The sequence below is a fragment of the Mastigoproctus giganteus genome, chromosome 9 (assembly GCF_048544385.1).
Source record: "Mastigoproctus giganteus isolate SK-2022 chromosome 9, ASM4854438v1, whole genome shotgun sequence".
In the NCBI taxonomy this organism is placed as follows: domain Eukaryota; kingdom Metazoa; phylum Arthropoda; class Arachnida; order Uropygi; family Thelyphonidae; genus Mastigoproctus; species Mastigoproctus giganteus.
Window position 1 is genome coordinate 123502252 of NC_143583.1, and position 27831 is coordinate 123530082.

At 36.4% G+C, this 27831-nt stretch overlaps 1 protein-coding gene across 1 annotated transcript in view; it reads right to left on the bottom strand.

The window, feature by feature from the left end:
* The window catches only part of LOC150080699 (src kinase-associated phosphoprotein 2-A-like), a 79707-nt gene that overhangs the window by 2755 nt on the left and 49121 nt on the right, over positions 1 to 27831 (bottom strand). The window contains exons 4-6 of the mRNA XM_090381930.1: positions 26945 to 27022; positions 12091 to 12305; positions 5073 to 5148 (exon numbers count right to left, since the gene is read on the bottom strand). Of these exons, the coding sequence (XP_090238056.1) occupies positions 5073 to 5148; positions 12091 to 12305; positions 26945 to 27022 (369 nt within the window). The remainder of the gene's footprint in view (positions 1 to 5072; positions 5149 to 12090; positions 12306 to 26944; positions 27023 to 27831) is intronic.

The window sequence follows — 27831 nt, forward strand, 5'->3', positions numbered from 1 at the left end:
ACTCCCAAGTATGTGAACATAGCAACTCATTAAAGTCCTCTTTTGTCTGATCTAGTTCAAGTTCTGTGCCCTTCTGTACAAGATCCATTAATATATTCATCTCATTCTCTATTTCCTCACTAAGATGAGAATTCTTAACAAAGGGCATAAGTATTTCCATGCATATGTCCATATTTGTTACTTCATGGCAGAAAGAATCAATGTTCTTTACGGCCTTGTAAATATCATAGTGTTTCCAAAACTGTTTCATTGTTACTTCATTATCACCTTCTGTTGCCATTACTGCTTGTCTGAACGTTCATCTTAGTTCATCATTATCTGAATGTTTGTCTTAATAAAGGCTAAATTGTATTCCATATCTCCAGGTTGTGTAAAATGCTTTGGTAATATCAAAGTTATCATTACTATGTGTTGTTTTTTAACAAAAGCATTTTGAATGTGAGCTTCAACTTTGATGTGGACATCAGTTGTAGACCTGTTATAGTGGAAACAAAATTGGTGGCATGTAAGAGCATCCTGATCTCCAATAATCTAGACGAGTCTCCTGTGAACTATCTTTTCTGGTATTTTGGCTAGACAGCTGGTCAGAGATATAGGGCGATAACTGTTTGGGGAATAAGCATCTTTCTCTGGTCTTTCCATTTTTACCACTATTGACTGATTATTATTATTAGCCATATGGTGCAAGGCTTTTGCTGCAACCAAAAAAAAAAAAAAAAAAAAACATTCTGAGTTACCCTGAGAGAGAAGAAGTAGAAGGGAATCACCAAGAAAGAGAACAATGATGATATCCAGCTCAGGACCCTGGGTGTGTCAAGCCCATACTCACCAGATGTGAGCCCCTGATGCCATGTAAACATTCTCTTCAAAAATTCTGTTTTTACCACTATTGACTGATTATTATTATTATTAGCCATATGGTGCAAGGCTTTTGCTGCAAACAAAAAAAAAAAAAAAATTTAAGTAGTGTAGATTGTGTGTTTGAATTGAGGTGGCAGAGCATTATGTAGAAAATGCCATCTAGTCCTGCAGAACTATTTAAAGAATTCCGGAGAGCTTCACTGAGTTCAGTAATAGTGAATGGAAGGTTATAGGAATATGACTGGTTTGTATTGAAGTTGATTTTATATTTTTCCACAGACATTTTTGTGTCTAAATGAGTCTTCATAAGACAGAGGATGAAGTGGCAATGAATGTTTCAGCTAATCTTTCTCCAGATTATTCTGGGGTCAGTGTTTCTGCAAATGGTAGAAGTGAATTGAATTAAATCCACGCATCCTGTTTTGCTTTCCTACGAATTCGGCGAGCTTAAGCTTTTAGTCATTTATAGTTTATAAGGTTCTATATTGTAGCATTTCGGCAAAAAATGTTCCAAACTTTATTTTGTTTTCTTTTGACAAGAAAGCAATCTCTTGTCCACCAATCATTATATCTTTGTTTGGTAATATTTGATGTCAGTATTACACTGGTAGCAGCTCCAAGTACTTCTACTATATGTCTAGTAGCATTATCAATAGATGCAGTAAGAATCAAATGGCTATCAAATTGGATTATATTAGAAAACTGTTCCCAGTTTGCTCGGTAAAAATTCAACATAATTCCTTGGTTGGAGGCATAGTTTGTATCCATCTGTATTTTAAAAATTATAGGAAAGTGATCACTGTTGTGAAGGTCAGTTAATACTGTCCACTCAAGGCTAGGATAAATGGAGGAGAAACATATAGACAGGTCAAGAGGAGAGCTTGATCCTCTAGGCAAGTGGAGATGTGTGTAAACCAGTACACATATCTGCCCTCTCTGATCTCTGTTTGAGGAACCCCACAGGAAGATCACCTAGAAGGCATACAGGATGGGGCAGTTGATTTAGTAAATCATCAAGTTCTGTAGTAGAAACAAGAAAAATTTGGTGGAATATAAATGGAGACAAAAGTGAGAGTAGTGCCAAGAACAATTGAAACAGCTACTGCTTCTAGAGTGGTGCAAAGCTGGATAGGTTTGGATGGTATGTTTCTATGAACTAAATTGGCTACTCTTCCACTTGATATTGATTCAGAACATCTGTCCCGTCGGTATAGAACATACCTTGAGAAGTGGGGAGTATGATTTGTGATGATAAATATGTTCCCTGTAGACAAATGCTTACAGGATCATACTGGTACATCAAATATTTTAATTCATCTAAACTGCTTCTACAATTCCACTGAATTATTTTCTGCATTATTTGGGTTTAGGTTAGATGGATTGGTCTGATTGTTTTATTTTCCCTCGAACCTGTTTATATTTCTCTCATTTTGGTAAAACTGGATGAGCAATATCCATCTCATTAGCATGTAGCAGGAGAACTGCATCTTCATTATCCAACTTCTCATCAATTTCCAAAGTTCGAACAGTTAGTTTATTCTGTGTAAGATTTGCATCTTCTCCTTTGTTAATGTTCCTGACATGGGGGCATTGTCTTGTTGTGACTTGGATGACTTTGTATTAGTAGAATTTGATCTACTCTTGGTCTTTGATGCTGTCAGTGCCTCACTATCCATAAGAATGGATCTGGCCCATTGAGAAAGAAATAATTTAGGAGGAATTGTAAAATAAGTGGGTGTTGAAAACTCTTTAGTGTTTTTGACTGCATTTGCATATGATTTGGAAGGCATCAGTATTTTCTTACCCATCTTCCATGATTTACAAGTTCTGGAATATGCAGGGTGAGCACCCTGGCAGTTGGGACACTGGTGTTACTGCTGTACATTCAGGAGAGCCATACGAGGGGCAAATGGTCTTAGCTTGACGTGTTTGAGAATGACCATACTTGTGGCATTTAAAGCATCTAAGTGGATTTGGAATCTATGGTTGGATCTTACAAGAAAGGTAGCCAGCTTTAACTGGCTACCTTTGGAGTGTGGAAGGTAAGGATAATGTTTCTTGTGGGTGTTTGGTCATTATCCTTATAGCACTGATGACATGTTGTGCCTTAAGTTCTTCAGCAATTTCTTCCTCAGGAACATTAAGAAAGTCTCATTTCGAAATGACACCTTTTACAGTGTTTAAAGTGCTGAGTGGGGTTACATAAACTGGAAGTCCTCCAAAAGTTGTTTGCTTCAGGAGCTGCCTAGAATGACTGGGATTAGATGTTTCTATAAGATCTCCTGAGTGAAGTTGTTTGACTAATTTAGGAGTACCTGCTACAGCTTCTATGCACAAGAAATGAAGATAAGCTGCTAAGAGGTTTTGTTAACAATGAATGTAGAATTAAGAAAGCAGGCAGTTCAGGTGAAGAATCATCCTTTTTGATTCTTTTTGCTTGAGATGACAAGTTCACTTGAAGCTCTACAGTCTGTGACATTAAGGGATCCACAATTGCTCCTTTTTGCCCTGAGTATTGGATTTATAGTCAGGTTACCAGCCCTGTCATGTGGAGGTAGAGGCAGTGCCACCAGTGACCAAGTGAAAAGAGGTTAGTGTGTTAGAGAAGTTAGTTATATATACAAAAGAAAGGTGTCTTTCCTTTCTTGGCATACAAATGCTCAACTCCTCTTTTAACACCCTTGACGCAGATCTATCATATCAGGCACATTATCAGCATTCAGTGCCAGAGACAGTTTTTAAAGGAATCCCACACCAGATTGTTCAGAAGATGCCCAATGTTATACTCTGTGGTAGCACTGGAAGTGACACAGAATATAACAATGGGCACACTGGAAGATATCTCACCTCCAGTGATAGCAGTGGATGTGACCAAAGGATATAACATTGAGTATATCACAAGCTGCTTACAATTTAATGATTTTTTTTTTTCTTTTTTTATTATGAATGGTCCTCATAATGGGACATAATAGCTTGGAATTACTGCTATCTGCAGCAGAAAAAGAGGGCCATTTCTCAGAGCTATCACTATACTTCTTTCCTTGCAATTTTGCTAACAATGCTGTTGTTTTTGTTCTGGTAGAAGAACAAAAACATAACCATAAGTTTTTTTCCTTTTGTGTGTTTTTCCACAACCATATTTTGATGTGAAAACATCTATGGCGGCACAAGAGTAAAACCGATTGGAAATGAATTTCATTAATGATTGATTGGTAACAAAATTTTTTATGGAAATGAGCAATTGCATCACTTCCTATTAGGTGGCTGTTTAGATTTTAAATGACACAAATGACGTCACTTCCTAAATGGTGCTAACGATGCTAACTCAATCACTAACGTTGATTTGGTAAAGTAGCTGATTCAGTAGAGTAAGTTCATACTAAGATATGGAAATGACGTTACTTCCTAAATGGCGCCAACTCAGTAACTAACATTGATTCAGTAGAGTAAGCAGTGGGTAGTAATATTATGCAAAAATAAAATGCAGACTTTAATAAAATCTGCTTCTCAAGATTTTGATCAACATCACCCTTCTAAGTAGCTTAAGTAAGTTTTGATCAACCCGTTCAAAAATTTAAAAGGTTTTACTTTAGTGCCACCATAGATGTTTTCACATAAAATAAAATATCTTTCGTGCATACGGAGTACACATTCTGCTTTTTTTTTTTTTTTTGCTACACCACCAGGAAACATATCTCTGAAGAAAATGACTATGATTAACATAACTCAGAGAAAGGTTTGGAGTGTTGTTCTATGACAAAAGATACAAATAAATTCAGCAGATAGAACATCATTGTGATCACAGATGTAGCATCACTATAAAATGCTATCTCTATTTCTGCATTTCTTTCTATGCACTGCATGCTATCTTTGATTATTTTTTGCAAATGTCTAGTTACACTGCAATGCCCCCAGCAAAACACCTTTCTTTTTGCACTGTAGATTGGCACACCTGATAGCCAATTAATTAATGAAAATAAGCAGAAATTCACAATTTTTTTTTTTTTTTTTTAATTCTAATTTCAACTTAGTTTTACCATATTTTTGCAAAAAGAAAAAGACCAAGAAAAACAAGTTTTTACAAAAAACTAAAAATCTCTGTTAGCATATGACAATGAGATGGAGAAGATTCTTAATAAATCCAGAGAGTTGGCAGCTATGTAATATATTAAGGATATATTTTTTTAAATCAAGAAAGTTTCATATCTTACCACTGTGTGGAATCTTATTATTGCAATCAACTGCATCAATCCACTCTTCCATGTCTTTTGTAGATGTGGCAATAAACTAAAAAAAGTTTACAGAAGTAACATAGGCTAGATGAATAGCATTAGCAACATTTATTACATATAAAGTAAACATATAACAAAATTAGAGGGATCAAAAATTAGTTTCAATTTTATGATAAGAATAGATAAAAATAAATGAATAGGTAAGTAATTATGTAAAAATAAATTTATTGATTTAGATAACTAATTTACATTTAAAATTTAGAACAGTGGTATGGATTTTATGAGGGTGCATTTCGCTTCACAAAATCTTTGCTGGAGGCTTAGCAACATATACAAAAAATTAAACTGGATAAACTTTACATGCTTGCAGCAATCAAGCTGCCTCCCAGTCCAGTAACAAAGCAGAGTCTTTCTACCACACAAAGGAATGAAAAAATTAAATGTACAATGCGCATACATAAGTTTGAAATTTTGTGATCTTAACAGTAATCTGAACTGTAAAATGGAAGTGGCTATTAGTTTCATATTTCGGATAATATGATGAGCTTTCAGCCCAAGAATGATGTGAAATGACGTTCACATCATCCTTGGGCTGAAATGAGATCTTGACAAATTCTTGTGCTGTTGGCTGGGGATAATAACATCCTTGCTTTAATTATAGCAAGTTTTGCTATAATTAAAGCAAGGATGACTTTTATGACTAGTATGGATTAGACCGTTTCCAGCAGGTAGCTTACAGAGCTCAAATATTATCTCACATTGCAATTACACTGTTTATATTCACAAGTTGACATAACTGCTATTTATATTGCGCCACAACTTCAAAAACTCTTATCAGCTGGAGAAATAAACGTAAACAAATAGTATGAGCACCCATGGAGATTAGTTAGATACTTTACAATTAAAAAGGAGGGGGGGGGAGTAATCTTTCCGTTTGCATCAGTGGTTAACACAAAGGCAAAGCATCATAATAACAAGAAACAGTTGGTGGCTCTATATACCAATTTTTAATTTTAATTTGATACAAAGAGTGCAATTAAATCTTTTCCTCATTATCATATTAATAACTCAATCAAAGGAATCTGAAATCTCTTCAAACATCATCTGTTATTCCAAGTTTTCCAGTCCATGCAAATTAGCCTAAGAACACAGTTCTACAAACAAAATACACATATGGATATGGGTAAGTCCTGTCATACCTGAGAGTATGACAGGACTTCTTGAATTTCCCATTCTATTATTTATATCTTACTATTACTTTATCTTGAGTTCCAAAGAATTAGAATTCAAAAATTTTAATTCTTTGGAACTCAAGGGAATCCTTGAGTTCCTCAATGGGAATCCTTTGCTCTGCTGTCTCATTCACAAGAATCAAAAAAATTTTGATAAACCAAAAATCCAGTAAAAGTGCAGCCACTTTCAAATTATACCTTGTGTAATTAAAATTTTTGAGAATTAATTCAAGGTTTGTTATTCTTCAAAAGTACAGCATATTCAATTGGAATTGGTATGGATGTAACAACACAGCCTTTAAACTACATTTGATGAGTCTATAAAAAGTCATATCTTCAGGGTTATTCTTGTGACCTTTTTAGCATTGGCATTAAGATTAGTAAAGGCACATGATGCAAGCAAGCTTATATAGCATCAGCCAAAAAAAAAAAAAAAAAAAAAAAAACCTTCTCATTTTACCCATCCACTCACTCCAAATGTTTGTCTAGTTCTGCCTTGAATCTATTTAAGCTATCAACTTCTACAATGACAGATGGAAGTTTGTTCCAGCAGCCAGCCACCCAATGGCTAAAAGTAAACTTCCACAAATCCTACAACTGTCTTTCCTCAATTTCAATTTATGCCCTCTCAGGCAATTATTCTGAGCAAGAGGAAAAATCCCATCAGCATTGAGCATGCTCAAACCATTCAAGGCTTTATACACCTCAATCAGATCACCTTGCAGGTGTCTAGTCTCAAGACACACTAATCTGCAAAACTTAAGCCTTTCTTCATAAGAGAAACCCTTTGTTCCATTCACTAATCTTGTTGCCCTTCTCTGTATTCGTTCCAGTATCTCTACATCCTTCTTAAAATGAGGCCTCCAGACCTGTATACAGTACTCAAGGTGTGGCCTGACCATTGCCTTATACAAGGGGATAATCATCTCCTTATCCCTGCTAGAAACATTCCTGTGTATCAGTGACAAGACACCATGAGCTACTCTTGCAGACCATCTGCACTGCTCAGAAAACTTCATATCTGACTGCACAATTACCCCCAGATCCTTTTCATTCTCTACCACTGTCAGTGTAGTACCCTTTAAAAACCCCATCCCAAAGCAGGAGAGGGAGGAGACAGGTCTCTGTCTCCCCCTTCCTGCCTTCCCCCATACTTCGCTTGGTGGAGCTCGTCTCCACTGACCTCTTTGGGGATGCCTACTCTATCGTCCCTATTCTTCTATCTGTTTTCCCCCAGTCTTCAGTCTTCCCCTCACTAAACCGACCGAGTATACCCCTTAACAATGCCTCCAAATTCTAATTAATGTCTAAATTCTACCGGTTTAATGTAAATCTCTATGACAACTAAACACTATTATCTTTTATCTAGCGTATAGCCCTCACATGTCTAAATTTAATATCATCAAAATTTTGCCCGACTTATTAGGCCTTTTAACACATCTCTCTAGCATTCAACCCCAACCAGCAATTTCCATACAGCAATCCCATAAAACATTAAGGTCAAACACCTAATTTTTTTTTTTAGGTTCTAGCCACTGAAATCTCAGGAAACTAGGTGGCAGGACCTGCCAGGGCAACTTGTTGTGATAGTGGACACACCTGGCTAGCCTCCATGTGGCGAGGTATGGGCAACGTCAGGCCCCACTAGGGGCCTGGCAGCCAATAAGCCGGACAAACAATGGGCACAACACATCGCGATGCACAGACATGGCCCACACACTTTCAAATCTCTGGCTTGACAGTGTACTGTCCTCGATACAGCAAACAGAAGCGCAGATGGGAGAAATCCCAGGTGCCATCTGACACGAACATACCTTATACCTTGTCAGTGTAGTACCACACATTTGATACTGTTACTCTGGGGTTACTGCTTCCCATATGCAGTACTTTACATTTGTCAATGTTAAACTTCAGTTGCCACCTCTCAGCCCTTTTCTAAATCCTGTTGCAGCAGCGTATTGTCATTAGTGTCATTAATAACCCTGCCGACCTTTGTATCGTCTGGAAATTTGGACATTAAGCCTGGGATACCATCATCAATATCATTAATAAATACAGAAAACAACAATGGCCCACCAAAACTGAACCCTGGGGGACTCCACTAATAATATTAGTCCACAAAGAGCAGTGTCCATTGATTACCACTCTCTGTCTTCTCCCACTCATTTGCCTCCAATGCCACACTGCTCCAATTTGTGCAGCAGTCTTCCATGTGCAACAGTATCAAAGGCCTTTCCAAGATATCATATCATATATTCCTTTCCAAGAAATATATGATATCAAATTTATTCTTTTCATCCAGTTCCTTTGTGACCACATCATAGTATCCAATCAAATTGGTCAGACAAGACTTCCCCTTCACAAATCTATGCTGTGTCCAAGCTATAACTGAAGTTTTGTCTAAATGATCCTATAGTGCTTCTTTAACCAGTGTCTCCATTAATTTCCCTGGAACAGAAGTTAAACTAATAGGTCTGTAATTACTTGTGTCGCCCTTTGATCCTCCTTTATAAATTGGGGTCACATTTGCACATCTCCAGTCCATGGATACCTTCCCTGAGTCCAAGGAAGCTCCCATAATTATGGCTAAGGGTTTGCTTACTTCCTTTGCTGCCTCCTTTAATATAACTGGATAGATCCCGTCCACCCCAGGTGCCTTTTTTATGTTTATCTTCAACAATTTCTCCTCCACTTTCCTCTCAGTTATTACAAAATCATCTAACTCACTGCCAGAGTTTAACTCACCTCTAGCATTCTTCTCCCTGAATAACTTCTCATGTGTTAATGTAGATGGAAAATACTCATTTAGTTTGTTAGCTACCTGAGCAGGATCATCAAAGTTTAGCCTTCATATCAAGTGGACCAATCTGATTCATCCCCTTCTTCCTAGAGTTTACATAAGTAAAGAACTCTTTGCTCTTTTTCTTTGCATCCTTTGCCAAAGATTTCTCATAATCTGCATTTGCCTGTCTAACCTCCTTTGTGACTTTATTACAGACCAGCTTATATCTATCAGGGGCTTTTGTTTCACCTGTTAATTTTTATCTATCCCATTCTTTTTTCTTTTCTGCCACATGTCTCATTAGTTCATTTGATATCCATTTAGGCCTAAACCTTGAATGATATTTCTTAGTTGGTATGAAAAGCCCTAGTAGCTTCCAAGATTAATTCTTTGAATTTGCTGTTGGTAACGTCATCAGTTGGTCCCACCGTATAGGATTTAAATACTGTCTCAGACCACCATAGTCACTTTTATGAAGGCAAAAACCCTTCCCTTTACCCCTGATGGTAGTTACCTCTGAGTAAATCCCACATCAGTACACTGTGATCACTGCCACCTAGTGGTTCCTTTATCTGCAGATTCTACAGATACCCTGATTTACTGGCCCACTCTATTTCTCTGTACAGTTGTTTATTATACTCATCAGAGTCATAAGATCTATAACACACTCTTACTGTCAAATTTTGCTTTCCCAGTGCTTATGTCACACCAACTTGACTCAACACTGCACTGTCCATAAAATCCAAGGAAGCACAGTCGACTGACTGTACTTCAGTGGATTTTATGTGTTTCTTAACTAATAGCATAACCCCTCCTCCCTGTCTAGTCTTCCTGTACACATTGTACTCCCAAATTCCAATTCTACATTTCTTATATCTGTGTGACACCACATCTCTGATATACCAACAATATCTACCTTGGATGTTTTGACCAACACCTCAAATTCATCAAATTTATTTACCAAGCTACTAGCACTGGTGTACACACAAGTATACAAGCACCTGTTCCTATTCTTAGCTACCCCTAACACAGCCCATGTATTTACTTGTTCCGCAATGGCTCCCAGCAGTCTTTTAAATCCCTCGCACCTTGTTTTTCAGGCTGCTGCTCATTCCAATAGAAGCAGTGTAAGAATCACTTTCACCTCTGCCCATGGCTACTGTTAATCTATTAGTCTGTGTATCCCCCCAAGCTAGCAGTTTTCCAACCCACCTAACACTGCCTCGATAGCATCAGCAAATATTCTTGCACCCTTTCTATTTAAGTGTATCCCATCCCTGTAGAAGCAGTCTCTCCTGTTACCAAGCACAGACCAAGCTGAAAAAAATTCTACCCTTTGAGCCTTGCACAATCTTTCCAGGGCCGAATTGATCAACAAAGTTCTCATCATATACTCCCTCCTATCGTGCCTGTGCCGAATTGCAGACACTTTCAAATTCAATCCTAACTCTCAGCTTTTTTTTTTCAACATTGACCTGTACTTGTTAACTAATTCCGCCAGTGTCCTACTCTTAATATCATTAGTGCCAACATGTACAACAATATCACTTTTTGTGCCCTTAAAAGATGATATCTGCTCTACATCATCAACCTTTGCCCCTGGCAGACATAGCCTGGTCCTGTTCCACCTAGAGTACATCCATTAATCAATCAATATCACTACAGAAAACGAGATTTCCTGTCATGGAGAAAACTGTATTAACCCAGTGGCAGTCGTGACGATGGTTATTTTCAAATGGGACTTGACAGATCCCTCTCAAGAATAACTGTGGTGTATTATTAATTAACCATTAATTAATAATCAAAATCCAAATTTTTCTTCTACCTTCCTAAATATAGTCATACTTTTATATTTGAAATGTTTTGGAGGTGAAAAATTATTTAGTTGGAATTCTATGTGCAAAGAACTTGTTGGATCCTGTGCAGCTATTTACTATTTTTGTCTTTTCTTTTAAACACATTTTTCACACATGCCTGAAATTGGCACCTGGTCGATATGGTAGAGGAAGTAGTTCCTCTGATTTACATTTAATTGTTGTACAAAATGTGTTTTTGTCTCTATTATTATTATTTTGATATAAAATGATTTTTATTCTTTTATTATTATTAATCTGATTATTCCTTTATGTATTTGACAGCACATTTATATGTGTGTATACATAAGTTTGAAATTTTGATCTTATGGTATTCTAAACTAGAAATGGAAGTGAGTATTAGTTTTATGTTTATGGTGTAACTTTTTTTTTTTAATTTTCAGCAGAAATAATTTTTGTTTTTTAAATATTTAGATTTTCTTATTAAAAATTACATACAATGCATATTGTAATCCATTAAGAAAAGAAGAATTTGGGGGGAAAAGGCAAAAACTCTTTACTAGTAATAAGATACAAAGTTGAGCACCTGTTCAAAGTTGAACATCTGTGTCAGGTTCTGTGTGACTGTTTGTTACAAATAGGCATGATTGCTGCTGGGTTAATTTTTCATAGATATATAACTTTGATATTGTCAATAGTCACATAAATGCTACAATTATTTGGTTCTTGTCTAACGCCACAACAGACAATTACAAACAAAATGCCCCTTTAAAGCCACAGAAACTGTCAGACATTGAGCCATTATATACTTGTAATGAGACACATTTGATATTTAATAGATAAGTTTATATTGTCTTAAAACTTTAAGTTCAAAAATATAATTTAGGTTCAAGCACCACTAGTTTTATTTCACGAGTAATAGAGTTAAAAGACTAAATACCTCAGCAAGGAGCACAGTAGCATCCCAGGCAAAAGTAATGCATGTGTGATGCCTCCACATATCAAATGTAGCTTTATTATTATACCAGCAAAGCCAAGGTACACAATTCCCATAACACCTAGAAGCCAGATGTTAATTTTGATCACACTGAATAACACTTCTGATATTAATGATTACTTAATAAGTTTATTAAGTTTTCCAAAGCAATTAAAAAAAAAAAAATCCTCACCTGGTAGCTTCTCTTCCCAGGACACACTAATTCAAAACAAACATTTCTTTTGTAAACATCTTTGGTTGCTGTTGGGCAATGTCTAGCTTCATAACCTGAAAGCAGAATCTGTCCTTTTTGATGACGATCAGTAGGGCGTTCATAATAATACAAATATCCATCTTTAATGGCACACCAACGTCTCTGAAAAGGATTCAGCAGACCCCCTAAACGTTCTGCAACAATATACATACCATTAAGAAATCTTGTGCTGCCCATCCACCTCAATCAAGAATTAATTTATGCATATAATTCTAAAATGTGAAATAATCTTAAATTTTTACAGAAATAACACTTCCAAATTGAAAATATGTACATAATGGGATAAAATATTTCACAGTATTTTCTTACCACTTCTTCGGTAACAGCTGTCTTTGCAATATCGCCATCACAAAAGAAACAAAAAATATCATGGCAAGATGCAAAGTAACAAGAACCTTACAAGTTCTTGTGACTTTGCATCTTGCCATGATATTGCAAAGACAGCTGTCACTGAGAGGAATAAAAAAATAACATGAAAAGTTTGACCCCATTATGTACATATTTCCAATTTGGAAATAAACATAATAATACCAACATAGGTTTTGAGTGCTTTATTATCTTTAAACAACACAGTTTACCTAAGCATCATGCTGCTCAAGGAATACCTTAGAAACATTGCATACAAATATAAACTTTATGAACCAGCAACCAAATGTACCTGTAATTCTCTTCTCTCATTAACACATAACTGAGTGCCCAAATTTAGGTTTTTTTATATCATTAAGTACAGATTCTACAAAATATATTTTTCCTGAGCCAAAAATTGAGAGGTGGCAATAAAGTTCCTAGACTGGTACAATAAAAAGAACTTTTTTTTTTCTCTCAAAGTAAACAACACCTGATTGAATGCACTTATTACATTGTTCTAAAAAGAATCATCAAAGGTGTCCAATGAGATGGTGTTCAGTTCAGCAGTTACATTTTTCTTTGTCCTCAACGTCCTGAAATCTCTTTCCACTGAAGGCAATTTTCACCTTGGGAAAGTGGAAGAAATCTGTGGTTCTAGAGAATAAGGTGGATGGGTGAGCTGTACAATGCCACAATTCATCATAAATGTCTCCATAACAAGTGTGGAATGGGTGGGGGACATTGTCATGCAACAAGAAACCAGCTGTCTTTCTCTCAAAATTGTGGCCTCACCCTGGAAATACTTAAATAGTCTTTGAAACACCTGTATGTAGAATGCAGCATTGACTCTTTCCCCATCAGGTTTAAATTTCTAGTAAATCACACCCTGCTTATCAAAAAACAAGGTCAGCATCATCTTAATCCTGAACTTCTGTAAATGAAATTTTTTTGGGTCTTGGTAATGATTTTGAAGTCTATTGCAAGCTCTGATGCTTCATCTCTGGGTCATACTGTAACACCAAACACTTGTCTCCAGTGACAATACAATCAAGGAAATTAGGACTGTCTCGACAAAACATGGTTCAGCACCAATTAGGATTATGGAGGACCAAGCAGTATTGGAATGGCATTACTGATTTATTAACCAACTTTTTGATTTGATTTGAAGACAGGATTCATTCAGCAAGCATCCAAAAATGTACCAGCTAGCCAAGCCAATTTTAGAACTCTCTTGTTAAGTAATGGGATCTGTACCTTCTACCAACCTTATGAAACAATAAACTGAAATTTGAATATAACATGGATTTAATGCACTTCCTAATGAAAAATCATCTACAAAAAAAAAAAAAAAAAAAAGGATATAAACATATACTGAATTACAGCTAGCTTTTAGTTCTTGTTACAATATAGTTAATTTAGCTCCAACGTTTCAGAGATAGTAAATTAATTAATTCCATGCCTTTCATTTTTAAAAGTTTTTTTTTTTTTAATTCCATATCAATGAAAAAGATAAGTGAATAATTTTTGAGAATAATTTTTTTTATAACTGAAAACTTCAAGCCATTCAATTATTCAGTTTGTTGCATACTTCTTCACTTAACTTCCTACCTTTATAAAATATGTTTGTTCTCTACACATATACAACAAACTAGTGCTTTTTATTTTGCAGTATCAATCGAACAAATTGAAATATTTGTTAAACTGATACTACACATACTGATAATGCAGTTTTAGTTCTTAAAAGCTGTCAGATAATAGATAACAGTCAGATTTCTTTCAAATCACAAAAACTAGCAACAGACCACAACAGTACTTATTTCCAACATGACAGTGAAACAGCCCATACTTCCTGAGCCCCTATGCAAGTCTTACAGGTTTCCCAATCATACTGCACCAAGATTTGGTGACATTGCATGGCTCCAAAATCCTCAGAAATGACCTTTCCCTGTGGGAATACTGGAAAGAACCTCTCATGATGGCCCTTCAAATATTGCCAAATTAAAAAAAAAAAGATTCAGCATGAGATCAAGGAACTTATTGTTCTGTCATATTCTGGAAAATTTTCAACATATACTTTTACTGATTTAATATTTAGGAACTGAAATTATACTCTTGAAATAGTTTTTTTTCCCCAAAAGTATGTCAATTTGTTCAACAATGTCACCCGATACTGTTAAATAAAAACCTATAATTTACAGTGCTGCACCTTGTATATCTGATAACTAACTAACCTTGTATATCTTACAGAACTCTCCATTAAAATACTGCTAATAATTAAACCTGAATTTTAATCTTAACCAAGATAACATCATCCACTGCTAGCTCCAAGTATCTCTAACACTATACTGCTCATGTAGAAAAATTACTAAAGAATGCTGAATTTAATAAAAAAATTAGAAAATATAATCACTAAAGGACATTATGTGAGAGTTTTAGAATTTTTTTTACTCAATTATGTGCTAAATGTAACTGGCTTTTTTTTTTTTTTTTTTTAATCTCTTCATAACCCATTATTCTTCCTGTCTCTCATAATTACACACAACCAACATATTTCACTATCATGCAACGTATTCACTAATATTAATGAACTTTTGTATTATATAATTAAAATAGCTAAATTATATTTACTGCAACATATCAGGCATTAACACAAGTGACATATATATATTTGATATATATGGCAATGAGAATCTGAAGAATCAAATTTTAATGGAAGAAAAGTCCCTTTTCTTTTGAAATGATTGCATCTTTTATACATAAGGAAAAATAGTTAAAAATAAAAGTAAGGTAGTTCTGCAGTCTACACTTTAAAGATTTTGAACATCTAACAGAAAAACAGCTTTAACCTGAACACTGGCTGATCCAGATTTTGTGGGGCCTGAAGCTTATACAATTTTTGGAGCCCTCTTTAAAAAAAAGAATACAAAATTAGGTACTAAGTAAATATTTATTTAGAATGAGAAAAGAAATCACAGCAAAAATTTAAAAAGCTGACAAACAGCACAAAATCAAAAAAAAAAAAAAAAACATACATAATATTAATATTTTTATTAATTAACTGCCTGACACACCTCTATAACACTTTTTTTGGCTGCATACTCTCTGATCACCTCTTCATATGACAATGATTTTGTAATATTTTCTATACAGAGAATAGAAGGATAATTCAGTCTTTCCTCTAGCATGGTTGATCGAAATTTGTTTTTTATTAATGATAGTTTAGAAAAGTTTCTTTCAGCTTCACAACTCATTATTGGCAATGTCATGTAAATTTTTAGGACAGTTGTCAAATTTTGGAAAACCTCTATCACGTTTCTTTCATATATGAGCTTGAATTCTGGCATGATCAATAATTCTGAAAAAATATACAAAATTAAGCTGAAATTAAGGCATAGACAAGAGCAATTCAAATGCATTTTAAAATTGCTGCTACATTGTACCGAGCTACATAATTGTGTAATCAAATTATTCTTATGCTACATACATTGACTTATTGATGAATATGCATAGGAGTTTTGTCACTGAAACACTTGTTTCTTCAGGCTGTTTCGCTGAATCAGTGGCAGTTTTGTGTGCCACTTCATCTGGAACTGCTAGACTTCATCAGGACAAGATGCATCAGATACGATAGGATGCGATCTGATATGTTGGGATGCATAAAACATGTGAGCACATATAGATGTACTTGCAGTTTGTAGTACTGCTACAGGTTTGTACCATACAAACACAGGAATTCTGATAAATTCTATTTCACACAATTCCCATCAATTGTATATAACTGTTTATATAATTCCATCAAGTGTTTGTAATTGTATATGCTGCATTATTGAGTATATCCCTGACAGGAGAGAACTTCCATTCTGACTAGGCGTTGATGAGAACTGAATCCTATGCTTACAATTTTACACATCTGATGATGGAAAAACTTTCCACAGACTGAGGCAGTTCTGGCTCCGTACATTTCAAACCGTAGTACACTTTCATATCGTGATACAACCTCTGACCCTGCACCTCGTGTCAAGACACTGGGTGTTCAGCACGGCGGGCGACCTATCTCACAACAAAGGAAATAAATAATTAATGTAGACATCTGGTATAAAATCACAGGAAAACACTCAAGTATCTCACAGTAAGAGTCCAGTGCAGTTTAAACTTCAACTGAAACATAAAATTCTAACTGTATTAAGGTTAAAACACATTTTTCAGATCAAAATAGCGGAGCGGTAAGAAACGCACCTGCCGGGCATGGGTATGTGGCTCCTGGATCAAGAGGATATCCACACCCTCTTCATCTGCCTTGACATGAAGCTGACTCGATGAATAGCAAATGCTTTTTTAGCCAAAGAATCAGTAAGTACTGCCTCAGCAGTGCAAATGACATTTTTACAGAATAAAATTGGAGAAAAGAAAGGAGAGAAAAGTACCTTTTCTCTTCTCTTCAGGTATACAATCTTAGTTAAAAGCAATTGATTTGGCAATCTTTTGCCAAAATCAATTTGGCAAAAGATTGCCAATTTTGGCAAAAAGACTCCAACTGCCTATTTGTATTTTTATAGCAAAACTATACTGTTATGACACACATAATTTTATTAGTATTAAAATTAGTATTTTAATACTAATAAAATTAATATACAGTGAAACTTTAATTGAACATATTTTGTTAATAGTGGCCAGAGTCCAGAACCAGGCATTTTGTCCATATGGAAACTGATAATGTAACTGCCTCAGTCTGATGGTATTTACCATCAATTAAAATATTTTTATAACAAAGCAGAATGCAGGGAGCCAGAATTTCCCTCACCATTATCTTCTATCAGCCTGCCAAACATGCCAGACATCAGTAATAAGTCATCTGAATTTCAAGCAAGAAGCTAAGAGATCTTCAAACTCTGAATAACTTCTTTAGTCAGACTTTCTGCTTCTACTATACAACATATAAAAATGTCAAGCTCTTCTACAGTAAACAGTAAGCGCAGTAAAATTTAGTACAACACTTTTTTTTTTGGCATATCTGCATACATATATATATATATATATGCACCTATTGTCTTCATCATGTCCATATGTCCATTCATCTGTCTGTATGTAACAGAGAGGCTCCCAGTGGACGGATTTTCGTGAAATTTTACATTTGGGTCTTTAAAAAAAGATTTGATGAGTAATTCCAAATTTCATTAAAATTGGACAATTAGAAATTCAGAAATTGGTTCATAGATTAAATGAAGTTCTATATGTATGTAAGACTCAATCAACATCATAAACACAATGTTGCTCGAGTCTTACAAAACGATCTCCTTACATAACAGTCTTACATAATAATCTCATTATGTAACAGTCTTATATAGCAATCTGATGTATCTCTTCACAAGCAACATCATGTTCACAATGTTGCTTGTGAGGAGATATATATATTGGAGGAGATATATATATATATATATATATATGAATATGAGTTAAGTTAATAGTGGTAAGAGTTTTTAAAGGTAAAATATGATATACTAGCTTATCAGGTAAACCAAAAACCATGGCGAGTACCCAACCATATATTTATTATAACATTTACTATTTGCTTTTTCATACTTGGATATATATATATATATATATATACCATGCGTATGTATATATACAAAGGGTACTAGGAATGTTTTGCAATACAGCTTTGTTTATTTAATTTTTTCAAAGTAATTTCCTCTACATTCAATACACCTCTCCATCCTCCGAAACCAATCTTTAAACCAGTTCTGTCAAGTTTCACTAGGGAGTAAAGCACACTCGTTGTCCCGAGCCTGTAGAAGGTCCTCATCACTGGAAAACCACCTCCCTTTTAGCTTCATTTTCACATGCGGGAACAGTGCAAAGTTGCAGGAAGCAAGGTCTGGACTGTAGGGAGGGTGCTCGAGAAGTTTCAGTCCTGTTGTGGTCAAATATTCGGTGCAGGCTTTGGCGCGGTGAGCTGGAGCATTTTCGTGATGGAGGTACCAGGTGTCCATTCTTGACTTTGGCCGCAGGTTCTTCATAGATCCAATGACTTTAGGCAGGCATTGTTCAGTGTACCACTTAGCTGTGACTGTCTTCTGCGTGTCCAAAACGACACGTTCCACAATTCCACTCGATTTGAAAAATATGGCTATCATTTTCTTCTTTACAGATCGGGATTTTCTGACAATTATGGGTGTGTCGTCATCATCAAAGACCCAAACTTTGTTTTGAGCCTTGGTCGGCAGATCGTAATAGTACAGCCAAGTCTCGTCACCTGTCACGATGTTGTTCACATACCGAGATTGTCCCTTATCAAACTTTTTTAACATCTCCCGGCACCAAGTCACACGTCGTGTCATCTGCTCTTCAGTCAGTTGATGCGGCACCCAGAGAGAACAAAGTTTCTTCACGTGCAAATGATCTTGCAGAATCGAACGAATTGCTGGTGCATTTAGGCCCAAAGTATCCTCTATCTGTTGGTAGGTCACTCGCCTGTTTCCGTCAAGCATTTTTCTCACAGCAGTAACGTTTTCCTCCGTAACTGACGTTCATGGCCTTCCCGGCCTCTCAGAATCCTCCAGAGTGAAATTTCCCCTTTGGAATTCTCTATACCACCTGAATATCGTTGTACGATGTGGACAATCATCATCTAGTGCAAGAGTCATTTCTTCTAAGCACTGGTCTATGGTTAAACCACGCACGAAATTATACCGCAAAACTGTCCTTATCTCATTTTGTGACCACGATGCCATCGCAAGCACTTTACACTCTCACTACTAATGAATAACTGAGCCCATCGACTTGGTGCAGCGGCTACTATGCACGTATGAACATGTCTCAACATGCAGCAACAAGCAGCTTCCAGTGATTCATTGTTGCGTCATATTGCAAAACTTTCCTAGTACCCTTTGTATATGCACGTGCGCATGCACACGCACACACACAAGATGTCTCAATGATTTATCAAATTAACAGCCTGCAGAGATAAGGAGGTCATAATCCCACTGCATAAAGTAATCATAAGACTGCACGGGGAATACTGTGTCCAAGTATGGAGACCGCACCTTAGCATTAGTAGAGGCATTTGATGCAAGAAAGCAAGCTTATGCAGCATCAGCCAAAAAAAAAGTAACATAAATAAAAATAACCACTTCCACTTAACCCCTCTGTTCGTTCGAAATACCTGTCCAGCTGAGCCTTAAACTTATTTAGGCTATCAACTTCCACGACAAGGGATGGAAGTCTGTTCCACCTACCAACCACCTAAAGGCAAAAGCTGGCTAAAGGCAAATTTCCGCACATCTATCCTACATCTGTCTTTCCTCAATTTGAATTTATGCCCTCTCAGGTGATTATTCTGAGCTAGAAGAAGAATCCCATCAGCATTGAGCATGCTCAAACCATTCAAGGCTTTGTACATCTCTATCAGATCACCTCGCTGGTGCCTAGTTTCCAGACACTGTAATTCGCAAAACTTAAGCCTTTCTTCGTAAGAGCACCCCTTTGTCCCATTCACTAATCTAGTTGCCCTTCTCTGTACTCGTTCCAGCAGCCCTACATCCTTCTTGAAATGAGGCCTCCAGGCCTGTATACAGTACTCTAGGTGTGGCCTGACCATTGCTTTATACAAGGGAATAATCACCTCCTTATCCCTGCTAAAAAATTCCTATATATCATTGACAATACACCATGAGCTACTCTTGCAGCCCGTCTGCACTGCCCAGAGAACTTCATATCTGCCTGCACAACCACCCCCAGGTCCCTTTCATTCTCTACCACTGTCAGTGTAGTACCACAGAGTTGATACGTTGCTCTGGGGTTACTGTTTCCCATATATAGTACTTTACATTTGTCAATGTTAAACTTCATTTGCCACCTCGAAGCCCATCTGCTCAACCTTTCCAAATCCTGTTGCAGTAGCATAGTGTCAGTAGTGTCCTTGACAACCCTGCCAACCTTCGTATCATCTGCAAACTTGGACTTAAGCCTGATATACCATCATCAATATCATTTATAAATACAGAAAACAATAAAGGACCCAATACTGAACCCTGAGGGACTCCACTAATAACATTAGTCCACGATAAGCAGTGTCCATTGATTACCACTCTCTGTCTTCTCCCCCTCAACCACCCCTTTATCCATAGCAGCAATTTGCCTCCAATGCCACACTGCTCCAATTTGTGCAGCAGTCTTCCATTTGCAACAGTATCAAAAGCCTTTCTAAGATCCAAGTATATAATATCAAAGTTATTCCCTGCATCCAGTTCTTTTGTGACTGCATCATAGTATCCAATCAAATTGGTCAGGCAAGACTTACCCTTAACAAAACCATGCTGTGTCCTAGCTATAACTGAAGTCTTGTCTAGATGATCCTGCAGTGCTTCTTTAACTAATGCCTCCATTAATTTTCCGGGAACAGAAGTAAACTCACAGGTCTATAATTACTTGTGTCAGCCTTTGATCCTCCTTTGTGAATTGGGGTCACATTTGCACATCTCCAGTCCGTGGGTACCTCCCCTGAGTCCAAGGAAGCTCTCATAATTATGGCTAAGGGTTTGCTTACTTCCTTTGCTGCCTCCTTTAATATAACTGGATAGATCCCATCCACCCCAGGTGCCTTTCTTGTGTTTATCTTGAACAATTTCTCCTCCACTTTGCTCTCAGTTATTACAAGATACTCTAGCTTACTGCTAGAGTTGAATACACCTCTGGCATTCCCCTCGCTGAATAACTCTTCATGTGTGAATGTCGATGCAAAATATTCATTTAGTTTGTTAGCTACCTGAGCAGGGTCATCAACAGTTGACCCATCGATCTCAAGTCGACCAATCTGATTCATCCCCTTCCTTCTAGAGTTTACATAAGTAAAGAACTCTTTGCTGTTTTTCTTCGCATCCCTTGCCAAGGATCTCTCGTAATCTGCCTTCGCCTGCCTAACCTCCTTTGTAACTTGGTTACAGATCAACTTGTATCTATCATAGGCGTCTGTGTCACGTGTTAATTTGTATGTATTCCATGCATTTTTCTTCTCTGCCATATGCCTCATTAGTTCATCTAACATCCATTTAGGCCTAAACCTTGAACAATATTTCTTAGTTGGTATGTAAAGCCTAGTAGCTTCCAAGATAAGTTCTTTGAATGCTTCCCATTTTGAATTTGCTGTTGGTAACATCATCAGTTGATCCCACTGTATAGAATTTAAATACTGTCTCAGTCCATTGTAGTCGCCTTTACGAAAGCAATACCCCTTCCCTTTACCCCTAATGGTAGTGACCTCTTTGAGTAACTCCCACTTCAGCACACTGTGATCACTGCCACCTAGTGGTTCATTTATCTGCAAATTCTTAATGCATGAAGAATCACTACTGATAATCAAATCAAGAGTATTACTCCCTCTAGTTGCCTCCCGAACATGCTGATGTAGAAAACAATCATCCAATAAATCCACAAAAGCCCTGCTAGTGTGAGTGACCAGCCCCCAAATTCCAGTCAATATCTGGGAAATTAAAATCTCCCATTATAAGACTCTCTGATTTACTGGCCCACTCTATTTCTCCGAACAGTTTCTTATTATACTCATCAGAGTCATTAGGCCTATAGCACACTCCTACTCTCAATTTTGATCTCCCAATGCTTATGTCACACCAAACTGACTCGACACTGCACTGTCCAGCGATGTCGACGGGCTTCACTTCCTTGGATTTTATGTGTTTTTTAACTAATAGCATAACCCCTCCTCCCTTCCTATCCTGTCTATCCTTTCTGTAGACATTGTACTCCCCAAATTCCAGTTCTGCATTCCTTATATCTGTGTGACACCATGTCTCTGAAATCCCCACAATATCTGCCTTTGATGTTTTGAGCAATACCTCAAATTCATCAAATTTATTTACTAAACTCCTAGCATTGGTGTACACGCAAGTATACATGCACCTGTTTCTATTCTTAGCTACCCTAACACAACCCATGTGTTTACTTGTATCACAATGACTTCCAGCAGTCTCTGAAATACCATGCATCTTGTTTTTCAGGCTTCTGCTCATTCTAGTAGAAGCAGTGCAAGAATCTCTTTCACCTCTGCCAGTGGCTACTGTTAATCCATTAGTCTTTGTCTCCCCCCAAGCTAGCAGTTTTCCGACCCACCTAACACTGCCTCGATAGCATCGGCAAATATTCTTGCACCCTTTCTATTTAAGTGTATCCCATCCCTGTAGAAGCAGTCTCTCCTGTTAACTAGTACAGACCAGGCTGAAAAAAATTTTACCCCTTGAGCCCTGCACAATCTTTCCAGGGCCGAATTGATTGACAGGGCTCTCATCATATACTCCCTCCTATCGTGTCTGGCAGAATTGCAGACACTTTCAATTTCAACCCTAATTCACGGCTTTTTTTCATCAGTGACCTGTACTTGTCAAGTAATTCCGCCGGTCTCCTACTCTTAATATCATTAGTGCCAACCTGAAGAAAAAAAATTATAAATAATTAAAAAAAAAAGACATCAAAGCTTCTTGAAAGGATCCAAAGTCAGGCAACCTTCCTGGTAATATCAGCAAAATGTTATCAATATGAGAAAAGACTTTAAACATGTGGGCTATAGAGCCTATTAACTAGGCACCTTAGATGAGAGCTGACTGAGGCCTATAAGAAGAAAGTGAAATGAATTAGGATGAAAACTTTCATTGCCATTTATGATTCCAGAACTATGGGGGGGGGGAACATAAACTCAAATTAAGAGGGAAGAGATTTAGACTGGATTGAAGGAAGTTATCTTTTTAACCAGTGAGTTGGTGATTACCGGAACAAGTTACCTCCATGGGATAACTGACAGCTTGGAGAAATCTAGTCTATTTTTTTTTCTACTTTATTTTTTATATATTTTCTTTTCTTTTTTTTATATATATATATATATATTTATATGGCTAATACTATAACTATTATAATTGTAACCATTATAATTACTTCAACAGTCTATTCACTAAGTGTTATCACTTTGCTTCCAATTAATTGCCTTTTTATTACATTATTTTAAAACCCTCATCGCTTGGACATTGACTTTTCCTTTTATCAACCAGTTAAAGAATACACTTAAAATCAGCAAAAATACACTACATCTTTATGAATACATCTTAAGAAATTTGCCCAGAAGTATCTGGAGAAGCAGACTGAGTCTTTGTATACAGAAGCAGAAATGGAATACATTACTGCATGCCAAACCCTGCTATTAAGTGCATTTCTAAAATCTATTTTAATATTCTTTTTGTCTGCTAACAATATTACTGTGTGATAAATGATCATCATATATGTATTTTATTATTCATTTATTTATTCCATTTATAAAGATAGTTTGTTTGTTTGTTATTTGGTTTTTAGGAGCATTAGCAACTAAGGCCATATTGCTCCAGGATATGGCGGTGGTCATTCCCTGACCTTTCCGCATCCTCCGTATTTGGTGGTGATGGGCTCAAACCGTGGTCTAATCAAGGAGTGTGTGTGCTACGAACTGCTGCTCCTTCCCACCTGGCTACGAAGGCGCCTATATAAAGATAGAATAAATGAAAGAGTTGTAGAGGAAATCACAACTAAACTATCACAGGAAGTATGACTTTTAACAAATTAGTGGTTATTAGAATAAATTACCCTTCAGGAGCACTGAGGTTGAGAGTTTAGGGAAATTTAAGAACTGGACAGGTATATTGTAAATTGACAGGACATGATAAAAATGAGAACATTTTCATTTGATTTTTAAACTCAGCAAAAGTACAGACTGCATGCATCATATAACAGTAACATTCACTGGATTTAAAAAAATTAGACCCTCTCTATGTTTCACACTCAAACAGGACCGTACTTACACTTCTAGGGGCCCAATGTGCTAAGCTCTTGCAGGGTCCCCTTTAAAGATACCAGAGTCAAAAAAAAAAAAAAAAAAAACTTTCATATATAAACATAATCAGAAAAAACCAATTATTTTTACCAATATGTTTAAACACAAACATTGTAATACTGTGAAATATAAAGAACAGTACTGAACTAAACTATGTGTCGTGCACTGTTCGGACCTCTGGCCTTTAGGCAATAGAACTGCTGCTGTAGAATGCACGAATTAAGAACTAAAGGGACATTCCACAATTTAGTGATGTTGTAATGCATTTACAACTGACTCCCACATACTGTACCAAAAAGTCGCACTGGTCAACCGCTTTCCTCTGTTCATAGCCAGTGGAAAAGATTAAGGTATTCCACGTGGATAATACGCCGTGGTCAGCCTGTGTTCTACTGTTACACCCCATTAGAGAATTAGGAGAAAGTGATTTTCCTTCATTCTGGAAATTAATCTGTTCTTTTTGCAGAAATGAGCCATCCACACTTTCAGTAAATTTCACCTGTCTGTGTTTACATGGTAGGTACAAGTGGACCCTAGTTTAGATCAGGGCATTTAAAAAAGAAACTGCTTTAAAAATTTGAGATTTTTTATTTAATTAGATATTTAGCAAAGCATATACACAAAGTGCGAGCGTTGAAATTATGTTCAAATTATATTAGTATTAGCAATGGACACATGATGCAAGGAAGCCTATGGCTTATGTTACACCATCCAAAAAAAAAATAATAATAAGAAGAAAATTTTTAAAAAATAATTAATAAGAGAAAAGGAAATAGACAATCTGTGTTTCCCTCCTCCCGTAGTTAATTATACAGCTGACCTCTGAATTTCCCCAAACTGTCAGCCTCTACCACCCATGTAGATAACATCCAGTAATTTATAACTCGCTGGCTAAAATAAAACTTCCTGCAGTTCAGTCTAAACATCTCCCCGCTCCATAACTTGAAATTATGGCCCCTTGTTCTAGAATTATTTAACTGTGAAAATTTCGTCCTCATTCATTCTGCTTATGCCTCTCAGAGCCTTAAGCACCTCAATCAAGTCTCCTCTAAGGTGCCTAGTTTCCAAGCTCTGCAACCCACATATTCGAAGTCTTTCCTCATATGGAAGCTCTTTCGCCGATCTCACCAGGCGAGTTACCCGTCTTTGGACCCTTTCAACAAGCACAATGTCTTTCTTTAGGTGCGGTCTCCATACTTGAACACCGTATTCCAAGCGTGGTCTAACAATAGGCTTATATAATGGGATTATGACATCCTTATCTCTACTAGCAATTGTTCGATAAATCATCGATATTTGTTTACAGTTTTGTGTAAAGAAGAAGTATTTTTAATGAAAAATGAAAAATTTTTTTATTCTTTTTATTTTCAAAGTAACAAAACTTTTATTAATTTTGTCTGGATAAAAAGAAACACAAGAGACATGAAACTACAGTCTATTCCATGTTCAAATTTAAAAAAAATTTTCATTTTTCATTAAAAATATAAAATTGTGGTTACAAGCGGATAACCCCTGCCATGGATTTTTCTGAAGGCATGGCGTGATGCCATGTTTGACAAGTATTGCTCATCCTAACTGGATATATGATGTCACATGATAGAGAGAACTGCCTGAAGTGTGCCTCGCCTTCGTAAGCTGGTCACGACATACATACCAAGAGAACTGCCTCGACTGTACCTTGCCTAATTACCAATGGTTTACGTTAGAGTAAATGCCATCCTTCCACTGAAAAAACCAAGCAAGTTTGCATTGGAGTATACGGAAACACAGGGTACTCTTTTCTAAACATTCTGAAGATATGAACAAATGCAGAAAGAGAGTGAATGCTATCTAAAATCGGGAAACAAGTTAACTATTTTACCGATTTCAAACCAGCACTGGGGGCAACTCGTTTCCCCGATTTTAAACTGGTACCAAGATGGCATTATCTCTCTCTGCACTCATTCGCATCTTCAAAATGTTCAGAAAGGGTACCCCCATGTTCCCGTATACTCTAATGCAAACTTGCCAGCTTTAGTCAATGGAAATACTGCATTCACTCTAACGCAAACTACCGTAATTACGCAAAGTGCAATATAGGCAGTTCTCTTGGCCTAAGTATCATGTGGCCAGCTAGTCAGTCAGTTCTCTCAACATACATGTCACATGACATCACGGGCAGGGGTGCCAGCTTGTAAACATTAACCAAAATTGCATTTAATAAGTTTTGCTATAATTATTTTTTAATACATAAATTATTGTTCTGACATTCTTTTACTGTTTCACTGCAGAAAAAATTTCATTATAATAAGCACGTTCTGTTCAGTTGCACAAACTATTTTATGCACACACATTCCAATGTGTTCATTCACAATAAGTTCACTTTTACAATGAAAAATTAACAATGATTTGCAGCTCTGTTCTAATAGAATTGATTAACTATGACTAGAAAGATCAGGAAATGAGATAATTTGGAGCATTATATTAGAGGATTTGTTCTTAGGTACCAAATTCAACAGTTTCCTTATACTTAGGAAAATATTATATAGGTGTTATATATGATGACAACTAAATTCAAACCTTTTCCTTTTTTGTCCAAAAAGCCACATTTCTCTGCTGAAGTCAGATCTACTGCCAAAATAGGTAAAATATCTTTATCTGGAATAAGAAAAATCAATAAAACAAATCAACCAGAATAATTAAATAGTATTATTCTAATATATTTTTATTAACTAGAAAACCTAATTTTTTGCAAGTCAAATTTTCACAATAATGTTAATCTAATGGTAATTAATGACATTTTTGAAACTTTAAATTAGAGATACCAGTCAATAATAGAATCCAAATTGATAATATCACTATAATTTCAATACAAAACTATTTAACACACATGTTCGGTTGTAAAAACATACTGGCAAACTCCTGTAACATGTGTTACCTAGTTATTGCACTACTTGGAAACAACAGAAACTAATTACCAGATATCCCAGAGGGCCCTACAGATCAGAGATGTGCGAATGTCTCCTCAATTCACAAAAGGAAGCAAGGAGGATCATAAGGTGAAGTGAGTAATTACACAGCTGTAAGCTTGACTTCTGTTCCAGGGAAAATAGAGTTTATGGTTAAAAAAGTAATGCAGGGCAGGACCATCTATAGGAATGCAACTATACGACAATCACAGCATGGATCTGTTAAGGGGTTTGTTTGTTTGTTTGTTTGTTTGTGGGCTTTATGTTGCAAGGGCAGCAAGGCCATAATGTGTCTAAGGGGGAAATCTTGCCTGACCAATCTGATTGGGAACTTGAATTACATAACAAAAGAACTGAATGCAAAAAATTATTTTCAGTTCATATACTTAGAATGTGGTATTAGGGTAAGTTATTGCTATGGATAAGGTTGCCTGGGACGAGACAGAGAAGTTATCAAATGGGCACTGCTCTTCCTGGACTAATGTTACAAAGGGTACT